Consider the following 22,548-nt stretch of genomic DNA (forward strand, 5'->3'; position numbering starts at 1 on the left):
GTTGCTGTTGATATCCAGAAGTTGGAGAAGCAACTTTCTACATTGAAGGCTGAGCAGATGACCCTCTCAAGCAAGTTATATCAGAAGATTGAAGAGGTGAAGAGGGTCAACCAAGAAGTGGAGGATTCTAAAGCCCAATTAGCTAACCACAACATCGTTTTAGAAGAGCCTGGTCGTATATTCACCATTATGCAGGCCTATCATTCTAGGATAGCTGCTTTAGTTAGGGATGTAAACTTGCTAGGTTATGATCTTTTGTAACCTCCTCTTTGATGAAATGAAATGAACACCTTTTTGATGTAAACTTGCTAGGACAATATAAGGCATGTCCCATTCCCCCCTTAGTGAGAGAAAATCCTTGCTTTAGGAGCTTTTGGGCCGTCACCTTGGTAGGGCGGTTGTTCTTATCAACACTTAAGCATTGTAAGATACCAACACTAGGATTGTAAAAAATTTCCTCTGCAACATTGGCTATGAGGAGAAATGGCGTAATTCGGCCTCCACTATCTCCTCGAATCCTGGTTCCTCAGTTATGGCTTTATGGTAGACAACAACTTGTTGGTGTAAGGTTGTTGGCACATATAAACTCTGGTAGATCCAATCTCACCCCAGCAATGACCTATAGGTAAATCTGTTGTCCACCACAAAGAACGCCAACATGATTTTCTTGGATCCCAAGTCTTCCTCTAAAGGCAATATCCTATAAGTTCTAGTGATAGCCCCAAAGAAATTGGACATTGTGAGATCAGTAGGAATAAAATCTTCCTCACTTATGCAGAGTCTCCTCATCTATTTGAGTGGAAGCACATTGACTGCTACCCCACCATCTATTAATACCTTCTTAAAGGGTACTCCCTCCAGATGAGCTATCATATGTATGGGCTTTAGATGGTTTACCAAGGCTAGACTTGGCTTGTTGAACACCATTTTGTCATAATAAACCTTCTCGAGCTCTTTTAGTGTAAAGTAGGGCAAGTTGGCCAAGCTTGATCCTTCTTTCCCAGCTTCTTCAATGTTCACAAGTGCCATCATGGTTATGGTGCCAAATAATCACCATTCATTGCTGCTGGTTGATCCGGTTCTGCATAGAACATGGCTGATAAGACATAAGTCATGTTTACATAGAGGTTGTTGGGTCCTGGCACTTCTTCTTCTTTCTTTCCTCAAATTTGATACACAAATTGATCCATCCATGCCTGTGCATCCTTGGTTAACATTAACTCGAGCACTTCCTTTTCTTTTGTTATACCAAAGTCATGCAACTTCCTAAGGATTTCACGGAGAGTATCTACCAGTAGAGGTAGAGGTATCCCTCTCTCAGGGGAGATGGTCCCAAAACAGATAGGCTCAGGATTTCAGCTTGGTGTAGGCATCATCACCACACTCTCTTGAGCTCTTCTCAAGATTCTATACTTCCTTAGATGAGGGTTTTGAGGTACATGATCTCCTTCACCTTCAGCTTTACTATTAGCTCTGTCTATTTCTTTCTTACTTCTCCATTGGAGTTGTCTTCTTCCCCCTTAGGTGACCTTTTCGAACTTGACATTCTCAGAAGATTCTGAAATGGTAGGGATTTTCAACGAATTCATATGAGCCTTATGTTGCCTTTGAACCCTCCTTATCATGGATGCCCTCATCTTTCTAATAGGTCTTTTATTTTTCCCAACTATGTGCCACCTTCGGCCGAGTTGGGCTGAATCTTTTTTAGTAACTAGGGAAATTGGGTTCATTGTTCTCTTTTGCCATCCTTATCTTACACTACTTTGGTAACTTGGCTGGGGAGGTTTCACATCCACCCATCTTGGCAACTTTGCTTATTTTTTCTCCACCTCTTCAGAGGCTTCATAGTTTTTGAATACCTAAAATAAGCCCTTAGGTTCTAAATCTCCTCCCAATCTCTGGAACACATTCTTGGAGATTTGTTTTTATGAAGCCCAAATAACACTTATGTGGGCTTCTTGTTCCTCCATCTTTCTTCTTTTGACTAACTCTTGATCAATAATGGCGCTTGATGCTGGCACCTCGAGTGCACACTCACACTGAAACCTGCTGCATAAAATCACTCATCTGACCACAGTTGCTTGGGGTCTGTCGGGCAACCTTCTAATACCTTCTGTAGGCCTAACAGCTTGCCTTCTCTCTCCCATCATATCCTAAGTAGCTTTTGCTTTTCCTTTTTCAACCCAGTTAAGGTTAATCATGTTGATTGAGGCTTCTAGGAATGGATTTGTGTCAATCATCATATTGGGTTGGGGTTTTTCCAATAACAACTTTCCTTTAATTATATCCTGGATCCAATCCCTGAACTGCACACAATTAGCTATGGAGTGATTGAAGGTGTAATGAAGCTTGCAGTACTTTTTCCCTCTAAGTTCTTCTGGTTTGGGCATCTTCTTGGTGATGTCGGGCAAGATCATCCTAGCCCTCGCTAATGCCTCATAAATGTTTGCTGCCTTGGTTAGATCAAAACAATAAGCCTGGTACTTTGGGGGTTTCATAGGCACAAAACCTCCATCATTCATCACGATCTTCTGGTCCTTGACAGGCTGGACTAATCCTTTCACCATTAAAGGTTTGAAAGGAGTGCTTATCTTTGCAGCACATAACTCAATCCTTTTTTCCACATTACTATCATTTTCTCCTAGCTCTAGGCCTTCAAACTCCAACTAATGTATTGGGGCTTTGTTCTTATAGAAATGAGGCACTTTAGATAAATGCTCCACTTATTGTTCCTTTGTCAGCAACTTCTCATGCTTAGTAGCTACAATCACCAACTCTTGAAGCTCATTAAACTGTACATCATAGAACTTCTTTCTCAAAGGTAGCCTTAGAGCCTTTTGGGCAATGGCTATGAGCTCAGCGTGATTGATTGGGAAGTGGCACCTCATCTTGGTTCTCCTGAACCTCATCATAAAATCCTTTGTAAACTCATGTTCATACTGCTTTACCTCCACCAGATCGTTGATGGTCATTTCTGGCTCTATCCTACAGAACTGCTCATGGAAGGCCATCTTTATTTGCTCCTCAGTTGGCAATGGAATTAGGGGGTAACAGGGAATACCATTGAGAGGCTAATCCTACTAATGAATTTCCAAACAATCTCGACTTGTAATTAGGGTTGTCTTCAAATGTCACACAATAGTTTGAAAACTTAAAATTATGGTGTCTGGAAGACACATTACTGTCTTCCCCATTGAAGGTTGGGAATGTGGGCATCTTGAAGTTAAGAGGGAAAAGATTTTTCTTACCAATGTACTCCAAATAAGGCTTCTAGTATGGTATCCTGAATTGTGGGCAAGCCTGTGGTTGAGCATTGTAGACCATCATCCTTCTTAGTTGTGCTAACCCATTTCTGAGTTGCTGGTTAGCCACGTTGTTGTGTGGGGTGTAAGAAGTCCCCCACTTTGGGTTATGCTCATTGCCTAAGAAAGCCTCCCTCTATGGTTCTGGCTGCCTCCACCTTGCTTATCCTCCCTTATTAACCAACGATGGTGGCCTATAAGGTAGGGGTTTGCCCACAGCTATGGGTAAACCTTTCTCGCTTGTCTCTCCCACTTGATGGGTCGTCTCAAACTTCCTTCCTTTTAGCCCGATCTGCCCTCTGCATCTAGTGGGAATAGTAGAGGGTCTGGCAAACTTGTTTCTTGAATCTCTTCTTCCTCTGGCCGATTAGTTCCAGCATCCCTATTCTTCTTCCCCTTGTCTTTCTTTTCCTTGAGTAAGGGGAACAAAAGAATCACTGGTCCTTTCTCTGGACTTGCTTTTCTGGTTGGATCCCTGGCATAGCCATCCCTTAGTGTAGAGTACTCTAACTCCAGCTTTTTCTGCAGAGTTCCTGTTAAGGAAAAAAGTCTGCTAACTTCTCCTCTGGTCTCTAGAGTAATCTTCTCCATACATCCTAATACTTGCACCATAGTAGCTTACAAGTCTTCATTAGTAACTTTTCCACCTGAGTTTTCAGAAGAAGACGGGCTCTCTAGAATGTCAGGACCTTGTAATGAGGGAAAATCTTCCGGGTGATTTGTCATGTTCACTTTTGTCGGACAAGGGGGTTGCCCAAACTCTGTTTTCCACCTGAACTTTTGCTTATTGCTTCTTCTTGGCATACAAGATTATCAATGGTCCTACCAAGCGTGACAAAACTATGTTCGGGCAAGATTTTTGGATCTGGTCCCATGCACAGCTCCTTGAGAAAATGGTTATTTCTTGCCTGTCGGGTAAGATCTTGCTGCTTGGTGTGCTGCAAGACAAGTTTATGGTTAGTTTTAGGGGTAGAAAAAATTCCCAAAAATCCCGAACCGAACCGAAAAAATCCCGATCCCAAACCAAAAATTTCCCAAACCGAAATTCCCGAAATTTTTGGGATGCTATCCCGAACCGATCCCAAAATTTCGGTATGGGATTCGGGATTGGCTTCTCGATATTTCAGGAATTCCATACCAAACCGAAAATATATAATATTAATTATTATTATATATATATATATTATTCTTTTATAATTGATGCTAGTAGTTTTTAATTCATGCTCTGCAACCTGGAATGCCCTACACCTTGCATATTTTTCATGTTTTGTTTGATATTCATGTGGATTTTATTATTGCTGCTGCCATGGCTGATGATTTTAGAAGGCTTGATTAGTTTGTCTCTCAACATATTGCAAAAAGGGTTTAATTAATTTGAATTTTGACTATGATAAAAACAGTCAGGCATGCCAGTGTTCAATTAAATAGTAGTGTGAATGAAATGAAATTCCTAGTTCATGAATGTGTTCTTGAATTATATATTTGAAGAACAATTCATAATTTCATATTTCAATTTGGGATTCCCGATTTGTCCCAAAATCCCGAAAATATTTCGGGATACCCGAAATTTGGGATTCCCGAAAATTTGGTTTGGGATTGGTCTTCAAATTCCCGTCCCGAAAAATTTTGATTTGGGATTCGGGATACTAGTTTCGGTATAGTATCCCATACCGAACCACCCCTAGTTAGTTTGAAATGTGGCTTTATGGGACCTTTGGTGTAGGCCTTAAGGCTCACAATCAAAACTAACAAAGATCTGAGCGTGCCACTGTTATCTTTGTATAATAGATTGTTGAATAGATGTGATTTAGGTCGATTACTTGCACCGCAAGTTATTTAAACTTCCTGTTTATCAAAGGATTGTCGCAAATGGGTTAATTCTACATTAAGTTCTTTTTCTTGCCTTGTAAAAAAGGGCTTTTAATTCATAACATTGTATATCCAAGATGAAAGGAGTTCAAGGCCCTCTCAACCATTTCCTCAATTAAAGTTTGCTTTAATAAAAACAGGTTCATTAAGTTACCCAGATTCGATCGCAAATGAAACTTTTAAGTGTAAAACAGTTGAAAATGACTTAAATACATAAGGGAAAATGCATTAAATGATAGATCTACAATATATAAGTACAAGCAAAAGAGATTTGGGCAAGATTTAACCTTGTCGGGCAAGGTTGAACTTCTTGCAATGACTTTTCTTTTGGTTTACAGAGGTTTGTATATTGAGAGGGATGAAAAGTAAATAGGTTTTACTAGAGGGAATCAACACTAAGGGAAGGTAGAAGAGCTTCTAAACTTGACAAAAGATGGTTTTGCCTAAGGGAACTATAGCTAAAAAGGACTGGATCTGGACAAAATTCAGCTTTCTCTGTACGAACTAGCTTGAGAGTAGAGTTTGGATGTCTTTTGATTGGGTGGTTGAGTGTCATTGTCTCTGGTGTCCCTCTCTGCTTTTATAGACAATATGGCCTAATTGTCCCCTCTTTGCCTTTAGCTAATATCTTTTAGAGGGCTTTTAGCTGATATCTTTTAGAGGGCCTTTAGCTGATATCTTACAGAGGGCAATGAGTCATCACTTAATTACCCATCCATACCCTTAAAAAGTGCTTTTTGGCTGGTGGTGAGGCATTCTCTACTCCTCATCACTTCAATCATAGGCATGAGGCCTATACTTTTGCTGAAATGGCTTCCCACCCCTCTCGAGCCTATCGATTAGGCTCGAGCAAGTCTTCATTTGCTTTTGCATCTCTGGGCCTCCATTATCACAAAGCCCAATGTTAACTATAAACCCAAACATAAACCACACTCTAGGAGGCTGCTTGAAATCATACAAGGTCTATCGCAATCTGCACACAAAACCTTTACATCTTGGAGATGCTATTATTCAAGAAAACTTGTGGTTGATCATGGTAGGCTAGCAAGAACAAGTCATCGATCTGTTTCGTACTTTCCTATTGTCAAATGTGTTGGCGTGCATACATATACCAAATCCATTAATAGATTATGGATGAGTAAATAATCATGGAGCCCCTCTTGGATTATTTCTATGTACTTTCCTCAACTCATTTTCCCATTGAACCCAAATAGCCTATATATACTAGAACCGAACAAACAAACCTCGCATGACCAAAAGTACTTGAACAAACCTCGCATTCACATAAATTGATTTTTGCAGGTTGTCCCACATGTAAAGCCAAACGGCTACAAGCGTTCCACATCGCCTCGTTGAGCTACTCCCCATCACCTTGTTGAGCTACTTCCCATATTACCAATTGATTTTATGATGGAATCCTAACTTTTTTTCACGATTCTCCAAAGAATAAATTCGACCAAATATAACCAACCTCTATTATGCTCAAATTAACATGTTTTCCACCTAATGTTTACTAATAAACAGATTATCGCATTTTGCAAACACACCCCTACCTTTTATAAAAGGTCCAATTTACAAACATACCCCTGCCTTTGATTTTATTTTTCCTTCGTTATAATCCTATTTCACGAGCAGCTTTTACCTTCGCGTTTATAGAATCGAGCTCTATCAAAAATACTAAAAGCGACCTTGTGAAGTCTATGAATTTTCAATGACTAACCATGATATATCGAACTTTAACTAACTAACAAAAAATCCAAAGATTAATTTAAAAAAAAATTCTCAAAAATACAAAATACGAACAAGTGAATAGTGAAATTTGGGACAGGATTCACATCCTTCCTCAATATAAAAAACTTTGTCCTATAAATTTTCAGTACCTTAGTTCAAACCATAACAATGTAGGTAAGAATAACATAAGACTTCAAACCAACAAAGTCAACCGCTTATGTATAGTCTCGTCTTAGTTACCCATAACACTACCCAAAGATTTTCCTCACGGTCAAATCCTAAGATACGTCTACGATCGATAAGTGACGTTTAATCGTACATGCTCAACAACCATGTCTCGCTTCCGAGACATGACCAACAACAAACTAATGATTCTACAACATAGTAACCTTACTTTACTTTCTGGCTACATCTAACAATTAGATTAGGCTGCCTACATCTAACAATTAGATTAGGCTGCCTACATACCCTAAGTTGGGATCAAGCCATTCGTAGTTCACCATTTGTTTAGCTCCGAAATTTCTCATGCCATTAACTGGCCATAAACATAAAGTTCCAAACCTCTCCCAATAAGAGTGATGCATCCATCTTCCATATATACATTATATTTCTTTTTACAACAATTCCACAATCACAATAAAAAATAATCGATTCAATGAATCAAGGATGCTAAATGTTAACATTTAACTACATTGATTAACCATTAAGATCATATATCGCTTCACTAAGTTTAATAAAGCCAACCTCCGTAAGGTTTGTCGTATTTCCCTACTTGAAATCCAAATATCAACGGAACGGAATAACAAAAAGGATTCCGAACCACTCAAGGGAATCCAACGAAGATAGGATTCCAGACTACTCAACAAAACTGAATAGGAAAAGGGATTCTAGACAACTTAACGGAATTCAAATAGGAAGAGGCCGCCCAACGTAGATTTATCAAGTACAACCACTCCTTAGGTAGTTATCATCCACCATGGATATACCATCATGAACACCCGTAGAATGCTTATGGTCCCCCAATGCAGATTAACCAAGCATGAACATAGACATGCATCTAATAATGAGGCCTCCCAATGCTGATTAACCAAGAAGGACTGTATCATGTAGTACTAGGTAGTGGTCAACTATCGTGCTATACTAAGCATGATCACACCCCTTAAGTCAGATTAACCAGCAGAACCATAGGCATAACCTAATAGTGTGGCTCCTACTGTGGATTAACTAGGCATGACTAGTTCATATAATACTAGGTACTGATCACCCATCTCGAATATACCAAGCAAGATCATCCCTGGAATGTGTATGATCCCTCATTGCAGATTGACCAAGCAGGACTATCCATGTACCAAACTACTACATGGTGCAGTTGCATCATCACACATCAGACAACATACGTCATACATCCTATATCAACACCCATGATTTGTATTGTGAGCACATACACTATCGATTCCACTTGATGACCAAATATCTAGTCATATAGACATACAAGTTCTACAAAATACTTCTAATATGGTCATTGGCTCATCTTTTCGTACTAGCAATCACACATTATTCTTACTCTCCACTAGAGGTCTAGTACACACTTAAATCTCGGTAAGGTGCCACTTAGACACAAACCATGGGGTACATGATGGCCCGCTGACCAAAGTAGGCTCACTAAGCTCTATCAAGTCTTTAATAATACTAATCTCAGTAATTAAGGTTGATACAAAACATGTTGACAAAAAATCAACCCTCCATCAACAGGGTCAACTTCCCTTTTTTTGCCAACCAGTTGATTGAACATGAATCAAACTAAGCTATCCTTAGATATGTAGGGTTTTAACATTGTGGCTTAGTAATATTCTCTCATTTGTAAGTAAAAAGTTGTAGGTTTGATTTCTATGAATAGCGATTTTGATATCAAATTATTCTAACGGTGACTTTGCATGAATCACACACTCCTTAGTGCAAATATATTATATTTAGTATAAAAAAATAATAATAATAAAAAAGGTTATGGGTATTAAATATGAGAACCACCTTATCATTCTCCCACATGGCTGGCTTATCCTTCGTTTTTTTTCGAATTAAAATGATATGAATATATACCCTGTTCGTACCTAATTCTAATGGACGAAGGGGGCATATTTACTAAATGTTGTGTTGTCCGTCTATATCAATAAATTTTCTCTGCGACGTTGTTTGTATGGCGGCAATGTGAAAATGCCATCTCTGGTACATGAAAGATTCAACTTCTATGAAATATTATTAGATTATATTGTTCGATGTTCCAAGTTAGTGAGCCTGTTTAACTGTGGCCACAGACATGATGGAATTCCCAATAGCCACTATGGGCCCATAAATGATGGATACTCGTAACTTGCCACCAACTGTCCTTATTTTGAATAAATAAATAAATAAATAGCTACCAATCACTTTTATATTTTGTCTAATTTTTTTTTCCAAGTCACAGAATAGTGATTAATTTGCTTGATTTATTGAAGCAAGATTTTTGAAAGCCATTGTGTTAGCGCAGTGATGATGAGTTAGGGTAGACCAGATTCAGTTTCGAAAATATCCATCTCAATTATCATAAAATGTAGTTGGAGGTCAAAAATGGCGAGAGCGCCCTTACATTTAATAAAATAAATCAAAAGTCGTTATCCCCAACAATAAAAAAATCAAATGTTTTTTCCCTTCATGAATGGGATACAAAGTGCCTTTGAGAATATCTATATCCGTCACAGAAGATTTTCTTGTCTACTAAAAGGTGATGTACGTGTAAACTAGTCTGTTCTCCTTTTCTTTGCTCTTCCTTGTTCTATTAGAAACATCTCCTTTCGGAATTGATCTATGGCAACCATCAATGGCTTCCGATACCCTAACATGTACAAGTCCCAACTCCTCCATACCACGTTTGCATATCAAAGATCATCATTCACCAAAATCCCATGTGATCGTCATCAATTGATCAGAAGAAATCATCATCAGAGACTAGTCACCTTGTAAGCTTCAGTTCACTAGTATTATATATTTTTCTGCATAAATCTTCCACTTATTGTTTTTCTAAATTGTCACAAAATCTGGCTGTGGTTAAGGGGTCACTCATGCATCAAATAAATCCGCACCAGATGCTTAACTTCCTGCTCATAACTCCCCATTATCTTCTTGGTGACATTATTTGAATCGTAGTTGTTATTTTTTTGATACAAATACAAATGATATTTTACTTTATAACTAATCTAAACTGCGGATGCTTTTGATTAACTTGACTTGGCACACATATTAACTCGGGTGCTTTTGGCCTTCGTTGCAGGAAAAACTAGATTGTGGGATTAATGTTGACAATCATAATACCTTCTTTGAGACACAAATGGGGACCCTTGCTAGCCCTTAAAGGTACTTTTTCAAACCTAATTATCATTAATTTTCCATCGTATTAACTTTTCTATTATTATTATCTCGATTATTAAGCTTCTAATTAGTATATTTAAATTTTGGGGTTTTAGGCAAGGTGGACATGGTAATAGAAACAGTGAAATCTGTGACACAGGTGGTGGAAGAGTTAGTTGAGGAGGTAGAGAAGGTTGCTGAGCAAGTGACAGACAAGCTTCCTGAGGATGCCAAGCTTAGAGAAGCTATGGATCGTCCATTGAACATCTTGCTGACGAGGCAGTAAGAAAGCTGAGCTAGCCAAGGATGTCATTCATAAGGTGAATAATTAAGGGAAATGATAAAGACACTATTTTTTTCTTCTTACACATCCAGTTTAATTATATTTTTTTTTATTTGATTTATTCAATCATCAATAAAAATATTGTGAGAGGCTAAAAAATATAAAATCAGCTCGCATAATTAATTACTATTCCGTTACAAAATTGTAATTTGCTCTGGATTTTCAAAAGCATTTTTCCACATTGTAGGTGCATTATTGATGAATGGTGATATGATGTCTCATATATTTTAATTGCAGGTAGAGGAAATGGAGAAAGACGTTGAGAAGGCACTAACAACTGGGTCAGATACTATTGATCCTGGGAAGGGAGAGGAGGGCCAAAAGAGTCCTTGACTACACTACACTACCAATTTATTGAGATTTTCTCATTGACCCATTGCAGCATAAACCTATTTTGCCATAAATTTATAAACAAGTATTTTCTCATTCCATGTCTATTCTGTAGATCACAAATCTCTCTCTCTCTCTCTCTCTCTCTCTCTCTCTCTCTTATCCACACAAGGCCGGCAGAAATGACAAGTAGCTTCAGGTTTAGTCATCAATTACAAGTTTTCTTCCCCCTCAGAACAATTAGTAAGAAGTAAGAACTAACTCTTGGATAGAATAATCCTTGGTCCCCTCAAGGCCTCAAGCTCCAATCTAGTTTAATTTAAGAATTTTTTTTTCTGCTTTTTTTTTTTGGAAATAAATCAAATGTTATCCTTAATGCAGAAAAGATTGAACTTCTGAGTACAAAAATAATCAAAGCTTATCCTATTTTGGTTCGATCGATTAGTGGTTGTTGAGTCGTTAAGAGTTTGTTATTTGTCACCGTTGTTTTCTTTTGAGCACAAGGTAGCATCAAGCTTTACCTTGTGTAGTGTAACCTCAACTGTCAACTCTGTTTCTCTAAAGTGGTGTGACATGCAATATATTGAAAGTTAACAGGAGTTGCTAAAGAAAGAAAATTTAAGTGAGGGAAAATAAAAAGACTGCATAGGGAGTGATATTATTCAATGATCCTGCAGTTTATTTATTTGTTTGAGCTGATTAGTATTTTTAATCTCTTTACGTTTCTCTATATTTCTAGTCATCGAAGTGGATAAATTACATAGAAACAACGAACATGATTAAACAAGAGTGTGTGAAAGGAGAAAAGCGTATGTGTTTATCATTTTTCTTGTTTCTACAACAATATATTAATTTACACTAAATTCATGTAAAGCACGGGTTGGAGGATTCAAATACGAACCTAGATACAAGAAAAAATGCTCTTAACCAATTGAGTTATAATCCCTTTGCAAATTCAACTTTTTATTCAACTTATTAAACTTGAAAATGGCAGAAGAGTGAATCAACTCTCTTTGGTTGAAAAAGAGAATTCTCTTAAATGGAATTTCTGTAAACCATCATGGGTTTCAGGCCAATGAACTTGTGCCCCTTTAGTGTTCAGAGGATGGGAATCTTGTGGGATTCGGAGCTTTCTTGCGGAGGTGACGTAAGTGATTTGCTCATCGCGCGACGAGCCTTTACTCGGATCACCGATGTCTGTTGGGGTCGAAGTAGTGGTCGACATGATGACCTCTCCCTCAGGAGTTATGATACTTATGTTACCATATTTAGAAGCAGGAATCTGAGTTTGGGGCGTAGTCCCACTGGAGTTCTTTAAATTCTTCATCCGTTTTTCGATGTCCACAAAGTTAGAATGGCTCTTTGCCCGAAAGGCCACGAGAGTTTTCTGTAGCTTGTCAACATAATCGTTGATGTTTGTCAAGGCCTCCCAAATCTGATCCATGGATGGATGAGGCCGGTTCACTGGGACCTCATTGTTTCATGGGGTAGCTGTCGTCTCCAGAGGTTTGTTGCTTGCCCTAGGAATGATGGAGACATGGGCAAGCCGGTTGCACTATTCGGGAGAGAGACCTTTTAAGGATTGAATTCTATATTAAGCCGGGAGAATCCTAGAGGATATCTAAGAGGAAATATTGCATCCTCTTCGAAATATGATTACTTGCGGCACACGTAATTCCTAGATTGTTGGAACTACAACAATACAGGGAACCTGGCTGATTCCATGCTGGATCATATTCCCGTGTCTTACGGAACAAACGTGGTCAATATTAGTGAAGTCGTTTGGACTTCACCCTTTGCTACAAAACAAGATGATGGTGGCACTACTGATCCGTTCATTTAGCCCCACTTAGAACTGTTGAGTCCATGACCGGACTTTCAAGGTATCTGTATTTTGATCCGCCTTCCTCCCCTGGAAAATCATGGTCCCACAAACATTAGATAACCAGCCCCCAATTTCATGTTATAAGGAATAGGTCAAACCGTTGCTAGCTTCCAAGCTTGATTTTGCATGACAATTTTCTTGTTGTACTTGAACTTGAAATTTCATTGTCTTTTACAGCATTGCATGCATGAGCATGTGAAAGGAATCAAAATTTGGCTTTGATGGAAGAGACATGTAGCTACAAGAAGAAGCTTCAGGCCCTGCTGAATGAAGTTTTAGTTGCCGGGGGAAGCTTCCGGCGCTGGTGAATGAAGTTTCAATTGCTAGGGAAAGCTTCTGGTACTACTGAATGAAGTTTTAATTGCTGCTAGGGAAAGCTTCTGGCACTGATGAGTGAAGTTTTAATTGTTGGGGAAAGCTTCCAGCATTGCTGAATAAAGTTTTAGCTGTTGGGGGAAGATTCTGGCACTGCAGAATGAAGTTTTAGTTGTTGGGGGAAGCTTCCAGCGCTGCTGAATGAAGTTTTAATTGTTCGGGAAAGCTTTTGGCATAGCGTAGCTAGCATGTAAATTAGTTGTTTTCGTTTTTATTTGCATTGCTTGGCATGAGTTCGATTGATCCATAGAGCACAAGTTTGTCCATTTTCTTTATTTGCTTGGCATGTCATTTTTTCAACAAGTTTGTCCATAGAGCACAAGTTCGATTGATCATATCGAGTAGTTCGTGTAAGCAACTTCCAGCATGTCATTTTTTCTTTCCTTCCGGCAGCGGCCTTGTTTGAACCTGGTTGTTAGTGCTGACAGACCTAGTAGCCACACAATTTCTGGCGTCAGTTATACATATAGAGTCCCAGGGCTCGATTTTCGAGTGTAACTGGCATGGAACGCAATTTATCATGGAGTAATATGCATGGACATGATCTTATACAAAACGAAAGCTAGAGTTCGGACAATTACATATAATTTGCATATAGATACGTATCACCAATTGAGTACCTGGCAGCGTGGAGTCGTGAAACTTTAATATAAACTTTCATGTGATTAGGTACTAGTAAATAATGAATGACAAATAAAAGATATGATCATGATTTGTTGAACCAATGTCGACAAGTTAGTATAATTTATGTTCGTGCATAGGTCACATATTAAAATGGTGAGACAACCAAATTTAAGATATTAAGCATAAGTCATATGCTTCAAAATAGATTATATGATAAATAGTTTGTAGATATAAATATATCATGTAAAACCATGATGCCTATTTCTTGGCGCATAAGCCTATATTTGACCTATATAATCGATATGCACGTGTATAGCATAGTGTGAAAAATAAAATGATGCGTGTTGGCTAGTGCCAAATAGTGAGTGGCTTGCCAAAAAACTTTCATTCTTGGCATGTACGCTTGTATTAAAAAAGTGGAGTAAGAAACATATAGTTTGTTTGTACCATACTTGACCAATCCCGAAACTACTAAGCATTGGTCAACAGTATACCGTCAAGGACCCACAAGACTTTTCCTCCAACCAAGAGGCCAATCACAACACGACACATGTCGGTATCAGAAGCCAATCACAGCGCGACACGTGTCGATATCAGAGGCCAATCACAACACGACACGTGTCAATGTCAGAACAAAGCTAGAAGCTCTCTTCTATAAAAGGGGGTCATTCTCCCACAATAATCCCTAATGTCATTTGTACTAAACTATTCACTAGAACTCACAAAAAGAGAGCTTGAACCTATATATTTGTGTAAACCCTTCACAACTAATGAGAACTCCTCTACTCCGTGGACGTAGCCAATTTGGGTGAACCACGTACATCTTGTGTTGTTTGCTTCCCTGTCTCTATTCATTTACATAATTATCCACACTAATGACCAGAGTAACCTAGCGAAGGTCACAAACTTGACACTTTCTGTTGTACCAAAGTCCTCGCCGATTTTGTGCATCAACATTTGGCGCCGTCTGTGGGAATCACGCTTATTCCTACTCTCTCCAGCTTTGTCAAGCTGGTTCCACCATTCGCACACTTTCCTTCAACCAGGCACCCCTCTCCAACATGGGGAGTGAAGGGAGCCACAGCATGCAGAACGACACCCCCCTCACACTTTGTGCAAAGCAACGAAAGAAAGAACGAAAGAGGTTTGCTCTTCAGGCTAAAGTCGATGAGCTAAAGGCTCAGAACAACAAGATAACGATAAAGAATGAGATCCTCCAGGAGCAATATGAGAAGCTCTTCGGAATGCTCCATGAAGCTAGGCATACTTAAACACACGAACTCATCGTCCCCGGGGAAGTCAACCACCACTTGGGTGCCCCCCAACACGGGGGATCACCTGCCTTCAACATGGATATCCATAATGGGGAGTGAGTTACTCATCAAGGTGTTGATCAACATGAGACCTCTCTCGACCCAGCTGCTTCAACCCGAAGCAGGAGAAATGAAGGAAGGCACCTTCTTGCAGAAGGAGTAGAAGGATCAAAAGCCGTTTATCCCGACTGTCGGGACTTCCTGAGGCAACGTCGAGAGAACCCCATCCACATAAGCTCGAAGGTCAATGATCCAAGGGTTTTTGAAAGGTTCGGTCCTCTTCCATGCCCTAAGCCAATTGCCAATCTAAGGAATGAGCGACATATCCTAGAGGAATATGAAGGTACGAGGGACTCGAGGGCGTTTCGACAGGCTCGCCCTGGAAGTCAGTACGGTGAGTCCAAAGAAAAATCCCATGCCCTTGACCAAGCTTTCCTACTTCCAAGAGGAGATGGAGACTTACGGAAGAAAGATCCAGCAGTACCTGACTCCACTCAGGACCTCCTTGTCCTACAACTCCTTGAGGAAGTAAACAAGTTGACGGCCGAACGTCAAGCCGAAATACCTGACTGGAACCAACCTAGGCCTGGCCCTCTTACAAGGAGGATCCTCGACACCCCCCTCAAAGCAAAGACAAAGCAGAAGCTTGGCTTACAGCTCTACACTGGAAGGGAGGACCCGATTGAACACCTTAACCTCTTTGAGTCCACCATGGCATATCGGATGCACACCGACGAAGAACGATGTCTTCTCTTCCCCTCTACCTTCTCTAGCGGAGCTCTGAATTGGTATTGTCGTCTTCCACCTGAGACAGTAGACTCATTTGAGGAATTGAGGAAACTGTTTATCTTTCAACACATCTTCCAGACAGATCGCTTGCATTCCGCAGATGACTTGTACACTATTCGCCAGAAGCCGGACGAGCCACTGCAAAAGTATGCCGACCACTTCAGCCATAAGTCTTCTCGCTGCACTGAGGCAGATGACAAGACCGCCCTTAAAGCCTTCATGGCAGGTCTACGTGATTGTTTCTTCAAGTACATAATCAATGCCAACACTTGGAAGACTTACTCTGGGGTGATGGCACATGCTTACAACCACGCCTCCACCAAAGCAAGGACATACCAAGGGAGCCCCTATATGGTTAACCCCTATCAACAAGTGGGAAGTGGAAGTCAAGTTCTACCAAGTGAGGAGATCTTGGCCATTCAGACACACATTGCATCATCTCTTACCTCATTTAGCTACTCGCTAAGTCACCAAACGTATTTGTCTCTTGGTAAGAGGAAGAATTTTTACTCTCAGCAAGCTTATTACAACAAGAGGGATAAAAGTTCGTATCAAGACAACCATAGGTGAACGTACCGTTGACTATTATGACTATGGGGCCAAGCCTCATTTTTTCAAAGAAGAGGACTGGGTACTAAAGGAAATGCTATTATAAGAAGGCATACACATTACAAATGTTTTGACTCTCAACCACTTGAGATCTTTTGTCACACAGGCCGAATTCGGCAAATATTTAAAGAAGAGGGAATTCAGACAACTTATTCTCTGAGTCTTTTGCATTCCTAGCACTAGAACACTTGGTCTACGCTGACCTACCCCTATACTCCAACTCAGAGCTTCAACATGCGTACTTTGACACAAAGTATGTGATACTAAGTGTTACAACCAACATGGTTCACATATCGAAAGCATGGATCCCTTCATGCATAACAAAACATTCATAAGCATCACTCATGTCAATAAACATGAACATCATACATTCCAACACATTCATACATAAACATCATACATTCCAACACATCCATACATAAGCCAATTGTGCTTCGAAAGGGTTCAACATACTTTGTGTCATTCGACACTTGCTATAATGTGCCTCGACACCTCGCCCTTATTCTCACCAACCAAGTGATGAAATGTACAACCTATACTCTCCTTCATGCCACCAACCAGGTGATAAAATGTACAACCTGTACTCTAATATCCTTTGGCAACTTGCCACTCATGCCACCAACCAGGTGAAGAAGGAACTTATTTTCATGCCACCAAACAGGTGATGAAATGTACAACTCGTACTCTCCTTCATGCCACCAACCAGGTGATGAAATGCACAACCCATACTCTAATATCATTTGGCAACTTGCCACTCATGCCACCGACCAAGTGAAGAAGGAACTCATCTTCGTGCCACCAACCAGGTGATGAAATGTACAACCCGTACTCTAACATCATTTGGCAACTTGCTACTCATGCCACCAACCAAGTGAAGAAGGAACTCATCTTCGTGCCACCAACCAGGTGGTGAAATGTGATGAAAGGTGATAAAGGAACTCACATTCGTACCACTAACCAAGTGATGAAAACAACTCACCATTCATTCTACCAACCAGAAGACGAGTGGTACAACTTGTACATATGAACGCCTAGCATTCATAAATAATCAAAAACCCTCAAGCTTTACAACTCAACTAGGGGAGCACTTATGCCTAACAAGAGTTATAGTCACCAACAAAGTCTTATTGCAAGCCAACAACGGCTTCAGTGCATGGTATACGAAGATCAAGCTCTTCAGCCCTCTTACATCTGCTTTACACATTTCTCATCTGTAACAATGCAAACACTACAACTCGTAGAAAGCTTCACACACTCTTGATCAAGACTGTTCGAAGCAAATTCAATTTATATGGTTCATCCAAACCTTCGACTATTACAAGGTATGGCTTGCATCACAATCTCTTGCTCAACAATGTGGAAGCAAAATTTGTATATGATGTCTCTCTTCCAAAAAATTTGTATATGTTGTGTTTCCCACATTTTCAAATTTCTAATTCCCCCCCACCCCCCCAAAAAAAAAAAAAAAAAAAAACCAGAGGAAATTGGGAAATTCAACAACTTCAACAAATAGAGGGTAACTACAATTCTCAAAAGCTTCACACACTCTTGATCAAGATAGTGTGAAGCAAAATCAATTTATGGTGCCGAACAAAGCTTCAACACAAAAGCTTCACCTACAAAGTTTCAACATCAAACAAAGTTTTAACAACAAAGCTTCATCAATGGAGAGCAACTACAATTTTCAAAAGCTTCACACACTCTTGATCAAGATAGTGTGAAGCAAAATCAATTTATGGTGCCCAACAAAGCTTCAACACAAAAGCTTCACCTACAAAGTTTCAACACAAGAGCTTCACTTACAAAGCTTCAATACAAAAGCTTCACCTACAAAGCTTCAACACAAAAGCTTCACCTACAAAGCCTCAACACAAAAGCTTCACCTACAAAGCTTCAACACAAAAGCTTCAACTACAAAGCCTCAACACAAAAGCTTCACCTACAAGCTTCAACACAAAAGCTTCACCACCAAAGCTTCACCCGCAAAGCTTCAATACAAAAGTTTCAACACAAAAGCTTCACCCATTAAAAAAAAAAAAAAAAAAAAAAAAAGGAAAGAAAGAAAGAAATGAGCCTAGGCCTCCCTTCTTTGGGCCTAACAACTTTCATACCAAATATATATATGAAGGAGGAATTTTGGGCAACCACTTAGAACGGAAAATGGTGAAGTTTTGTTTGGAAAATTGCCTACTAGCAAGACACCTCCCTCGTCAACTCTCTCGACCGGAGACTTGGGGGACTCCTACCATATACCACTACACCTTGGTACTCAGAAATTTCGCGACTACTCAGTGCCTTAGATTTTTCAAGTCCCCAACCGAGAAGTTTTCCTCACTCAAGAAATTAAGGGAGCATTACTTCAACCTACAGGGTCCACCCACAAAGTTTCAACATGCAAACTTCAACAAAATAAAAAATCCAGGCTCGGTATCATTGCTCTAATTGAAGAGATCGAGAAGCCTTAACAGCCATTTGCCAACACCGTTGTCGAAGAACAAAGCCTCGCCATACCACATCTACTACTTTGTCAAACAGCAAAAGTATCCCATATCATCAGGATCGAACATACCCCAGGTTTGACGGACTTGTTTTGACCCTCAAATTCTAGAGTCGGCTCGCTCCTTTGGAGGAAACTAGAAAACCCTCCAGCCCAGTTCAAGAATACACCTGTGGAAAATCAAGTACAACAAAGCACGTGCCGATTCGTCCGTCTTCTCCAAAAACAAGAATACCTTATATCATCTCTTCTCCCTGTTTCTTCTCTTTATCCTTGTTGCTGAATGAGAGATAGGGAGAATGAATACAATCAACCAGAACCCAAGATCAACCTACCGATCTGAGATTGATTGATTGGAACCCTGATTGCTTTCCTTGCCTGTCACTTCCTTCGGCAGATCTCCTCGCTTAGAGACTTGGGGGACTCCTACTATATGGTTTGTATCGCACTTGACCAAACCTGAAACTACAAGTAAGCTTCAAATGAAAATGATACATTACCTTGTGCATCAACGCCAACTAAAGATACCACTCCTGGATGAAGGAAAAGTACTTCCAAGAGAAGATGCCACATCTACTTACAGGATAAAGAAGGCAAGTGAAGGCGACACCACACTTCGGTACTTGGAAGTTTCGTGATTACTCAATGGCTTGGATCTTGCAAGTCCCCAACCGAGGAGCTTCCCTCACTCGGGAACTTAGGGGAGCACTGTTTGTACCATACTTGACCAATCCCGAAACTACTAAGCACCGGTCAACAGCATACCGTCAAGGACCCACAAGACTTTTCCTCCAACCAGGAGGCCAATCACAACACGACACATGTCGGTATCAGAAGCCAATCACAGCGCGACACGTGTCGATATCAGAGGCTAATCACAACACGACATGTGTCAATGTCAGAACAAAGCTAGAAACTCTCTTCTATAAAAGGGGATCATTCTCCCAAAATAATCCCTAATGTCATTTGTACTAAACTATTCACTAGAACTCACGAAAAGAGAGCTTGAACCTATGTATTTGTGTAAACCCTTCACAACTAATGAGAACTCCTCTACTCCGTGGCCGTAGCCAATCTGGGTGAACCACGTACATCTTGTGTTGTTTGCTTCCCTGTCTCTATTCATTTACATACTTATCCACACTAATGACCAGAGCAACCTAGCGAAGGTCACAAGCTTGATATTTTCTGTTGTACCAAAGTCCTCGCCGATTTTGCACATCAACATAGTTGTTGAACACATCATAAAGGCAAGTATGTCACATGTCATTTGAACTCTAACGAAATTTATCACGTTAAATTTTTTAGTTTATAAACATGCTTGGTTCTTACATATATGCATAGATGTGCGAAGGATATTTATGTAGCTATCCAAAGTTCATGCATTTTCTATATGCATCATGTAATAAATGGCAATGGTAGATGGAAACTCTTGAGACACACAGATTCCTAAGTAGGGATGGGCAACCGTTAAGACGGACCGATAACCGCGGTTATTTACCCGTAACCATTTATATTCATACTCGTATAACCGTTTACCTGTTGGGTAATTGCATAAATGGTTATCCTTATACTCATAACTATTTATAAACGGTTAACCATACTTATAAATGTGTACCCATTTAACCATAACCGTTTACCCATTTAACCATAACCATTTACCCGTTTTTGAACCCATTTATCCTTTGTTTACCCATTTACCCCTTTTTTCACCCGTCTACATGTTTTTGTTTTTTTTAAACAACTTGAAAATTACAAAAGAAAAATTTGTCATAATTTTCATTTTCTGACAATTAAACACTGTTATAGGTACATTTAGCATGCATTTTCCTATTTTAATCATTTAAGTCCTCATACAATTCCAATAATTGAAATAACAACATTTTTCTGCTACACCCAAGCAAGTCTTTAATTATAATCCATATGATTACAAAGTAAAGCTTCTAAAAACAAAAAGTTATCATTATCTCGAATACTAGATGATTCAAAGCTCCAAAATATTTCGATGAATACCCATTATAACTACCACCTCCAGGCTTTGGAAGATCAGTTAGGACTCCCTTATAAGCATTTTCAGAAGTTGAAACATGATTCGTAAACACACAATAACCATTTCATTCCCCGTTCCTAATAGCATCAATGGCAACTGAAACATGATTTAAGAAAACCATTTCATTTCATTAGTCCAAACACACAATAATCATGTGAGCATCGATTATTTTGTAAATGGATACCTATTATAACTGCAGAAAATTCAAAGCTCCAAAATAAATGGGTAAATGGATATCCTTTATATTAAATTAAATGGGTAAATGGATACCCGTTGTAACCACAGGTAATACCCATAACTGATGGATACCGGTTATAACCGTGAGTAATACTCATAACCACCCCATTTAACTTTCATGGATAAATGATTATACCCATAACTGTTTGTTCATCTAAACGGTTACCTATAACCGTAACCGTGGATTTTAAATAGATGGGTAACCGCGATTCTAAATCCATGAGTATTTTGTCCATCCCTATTCCTAAGTCACGATATGCATGAGTAATATGTAAATATCAAAATTATCACTTGACATGGTATAAGTGTGAAACCGGGAGTTTATAAAATATGCATTTGACTTTCTAATTGATTTAAGGAATAGAAAAGCAATATACAAAAAATAGCATGGGTTAAAAGAGTGCTTATCTTCCGTACGGAGCTAAGCTCAAGGGAGTTGTTGGTAGCAGTGATATGGATGTTATGGCTGCATGAGAGGTGGCCTGCATGACAACTTTGACAATGGCATGGTGGCTTGAGTTCGAGTTTGCCATCGTTGTGGTTGTTCCTCCTTCTCTTTCTGACGCCTCTGTGCTTAACTATGACAAATTAGCAGAGTTTGCTTGGCTTTGATAATTGATGGTAGTTGAGCACGACATTTTGCTTGTAGGCTAGTACATGAGTTGTTTGTGGATTCCTTTCCGGCATACGTATGCACCATTATGCTCAACAGTGACGTTCCCCAACCACCCCGCCCCCCCCCCCCCCCCCCCCCCCCCAAAAAAAAAACATCTTTATACTCAATATGGTTCGGCGATTTAGTGGTGCATGCTAATAAAAAGTTATTATGCTAGCACGGGCATTATAAATTGTAGGTACCAAGTAATCTTGCTCATTCAAATTGGATGGTGGAACGTAGTAGGCAGAGGCTCTAGTAGAGCTGGCCTGGACTCTAGCGATGTCACGGGAATATTGAGCATGGACAATGGCATGGTGGTGTCAATGTCTCGAAAAGAAACCTGAATCATGTGAACAAAAAATGATAAGGGAACCGAGGATGATAATGTCCTTGGATCTTGCTGTGGAAAAGCGAACTGGGCATTATGAAATTTTTTTTTCTTTACCGGCATAGAGCCCCCGAGTTGCTGAATTCATTTTGCTTGAGGGTAGACATCTGAAGTATAAACCCATAGAAAAGGGTAGGTAATCTTTATGCATAGTTATTTTGAAAGAA

General features: G+C 39.6%; 1 protein-coding gene across 1 annotated transcript; it reads left to right on the forward strand.

Annotated features, from left to right (window-relative positions):
• Nucleotides 1–9,113: 9,113 nt before the first annotated feature.
• LOC148699228 (uncharacterized) lies at nucleotides 9,114–11,052 on the forward strand. Its single transcript, XM_088693299.1, is given in 6 exon segments — nucleotides 9,114–9,125; nucleotides 10,217–10,289; nucleotides 10,400–10,536; nucleotides 10,539–10,563; nucleotides 10,566–10,603; nucleotides 10,864–11,052. Coding segments are annotated over 6 exon segments (381 nt in total). The 3' UTR covers nucleotides 10,960–11,052.
• The last annotated feature ends 11,496 nt before the right edge of the window (nucleotides 11,053–22,548 follow it).

The sequence above is a fragment of the Pyrus communis genome, chromosome 1 (genome assembly GCF_041283825.1).
Source record: "Pyrus communis isolate YQ-2024b chromosome 1, ASM4128382v1, whole genome shotgun sequence".
NCBI classification, from domain to species: domain Eukaryota; kingdom Viridiplantae; phylum Streptophyta; class Magnoliopsida; order Rosales; family Rosaceae; genus Pyrus; species Pyrus communis.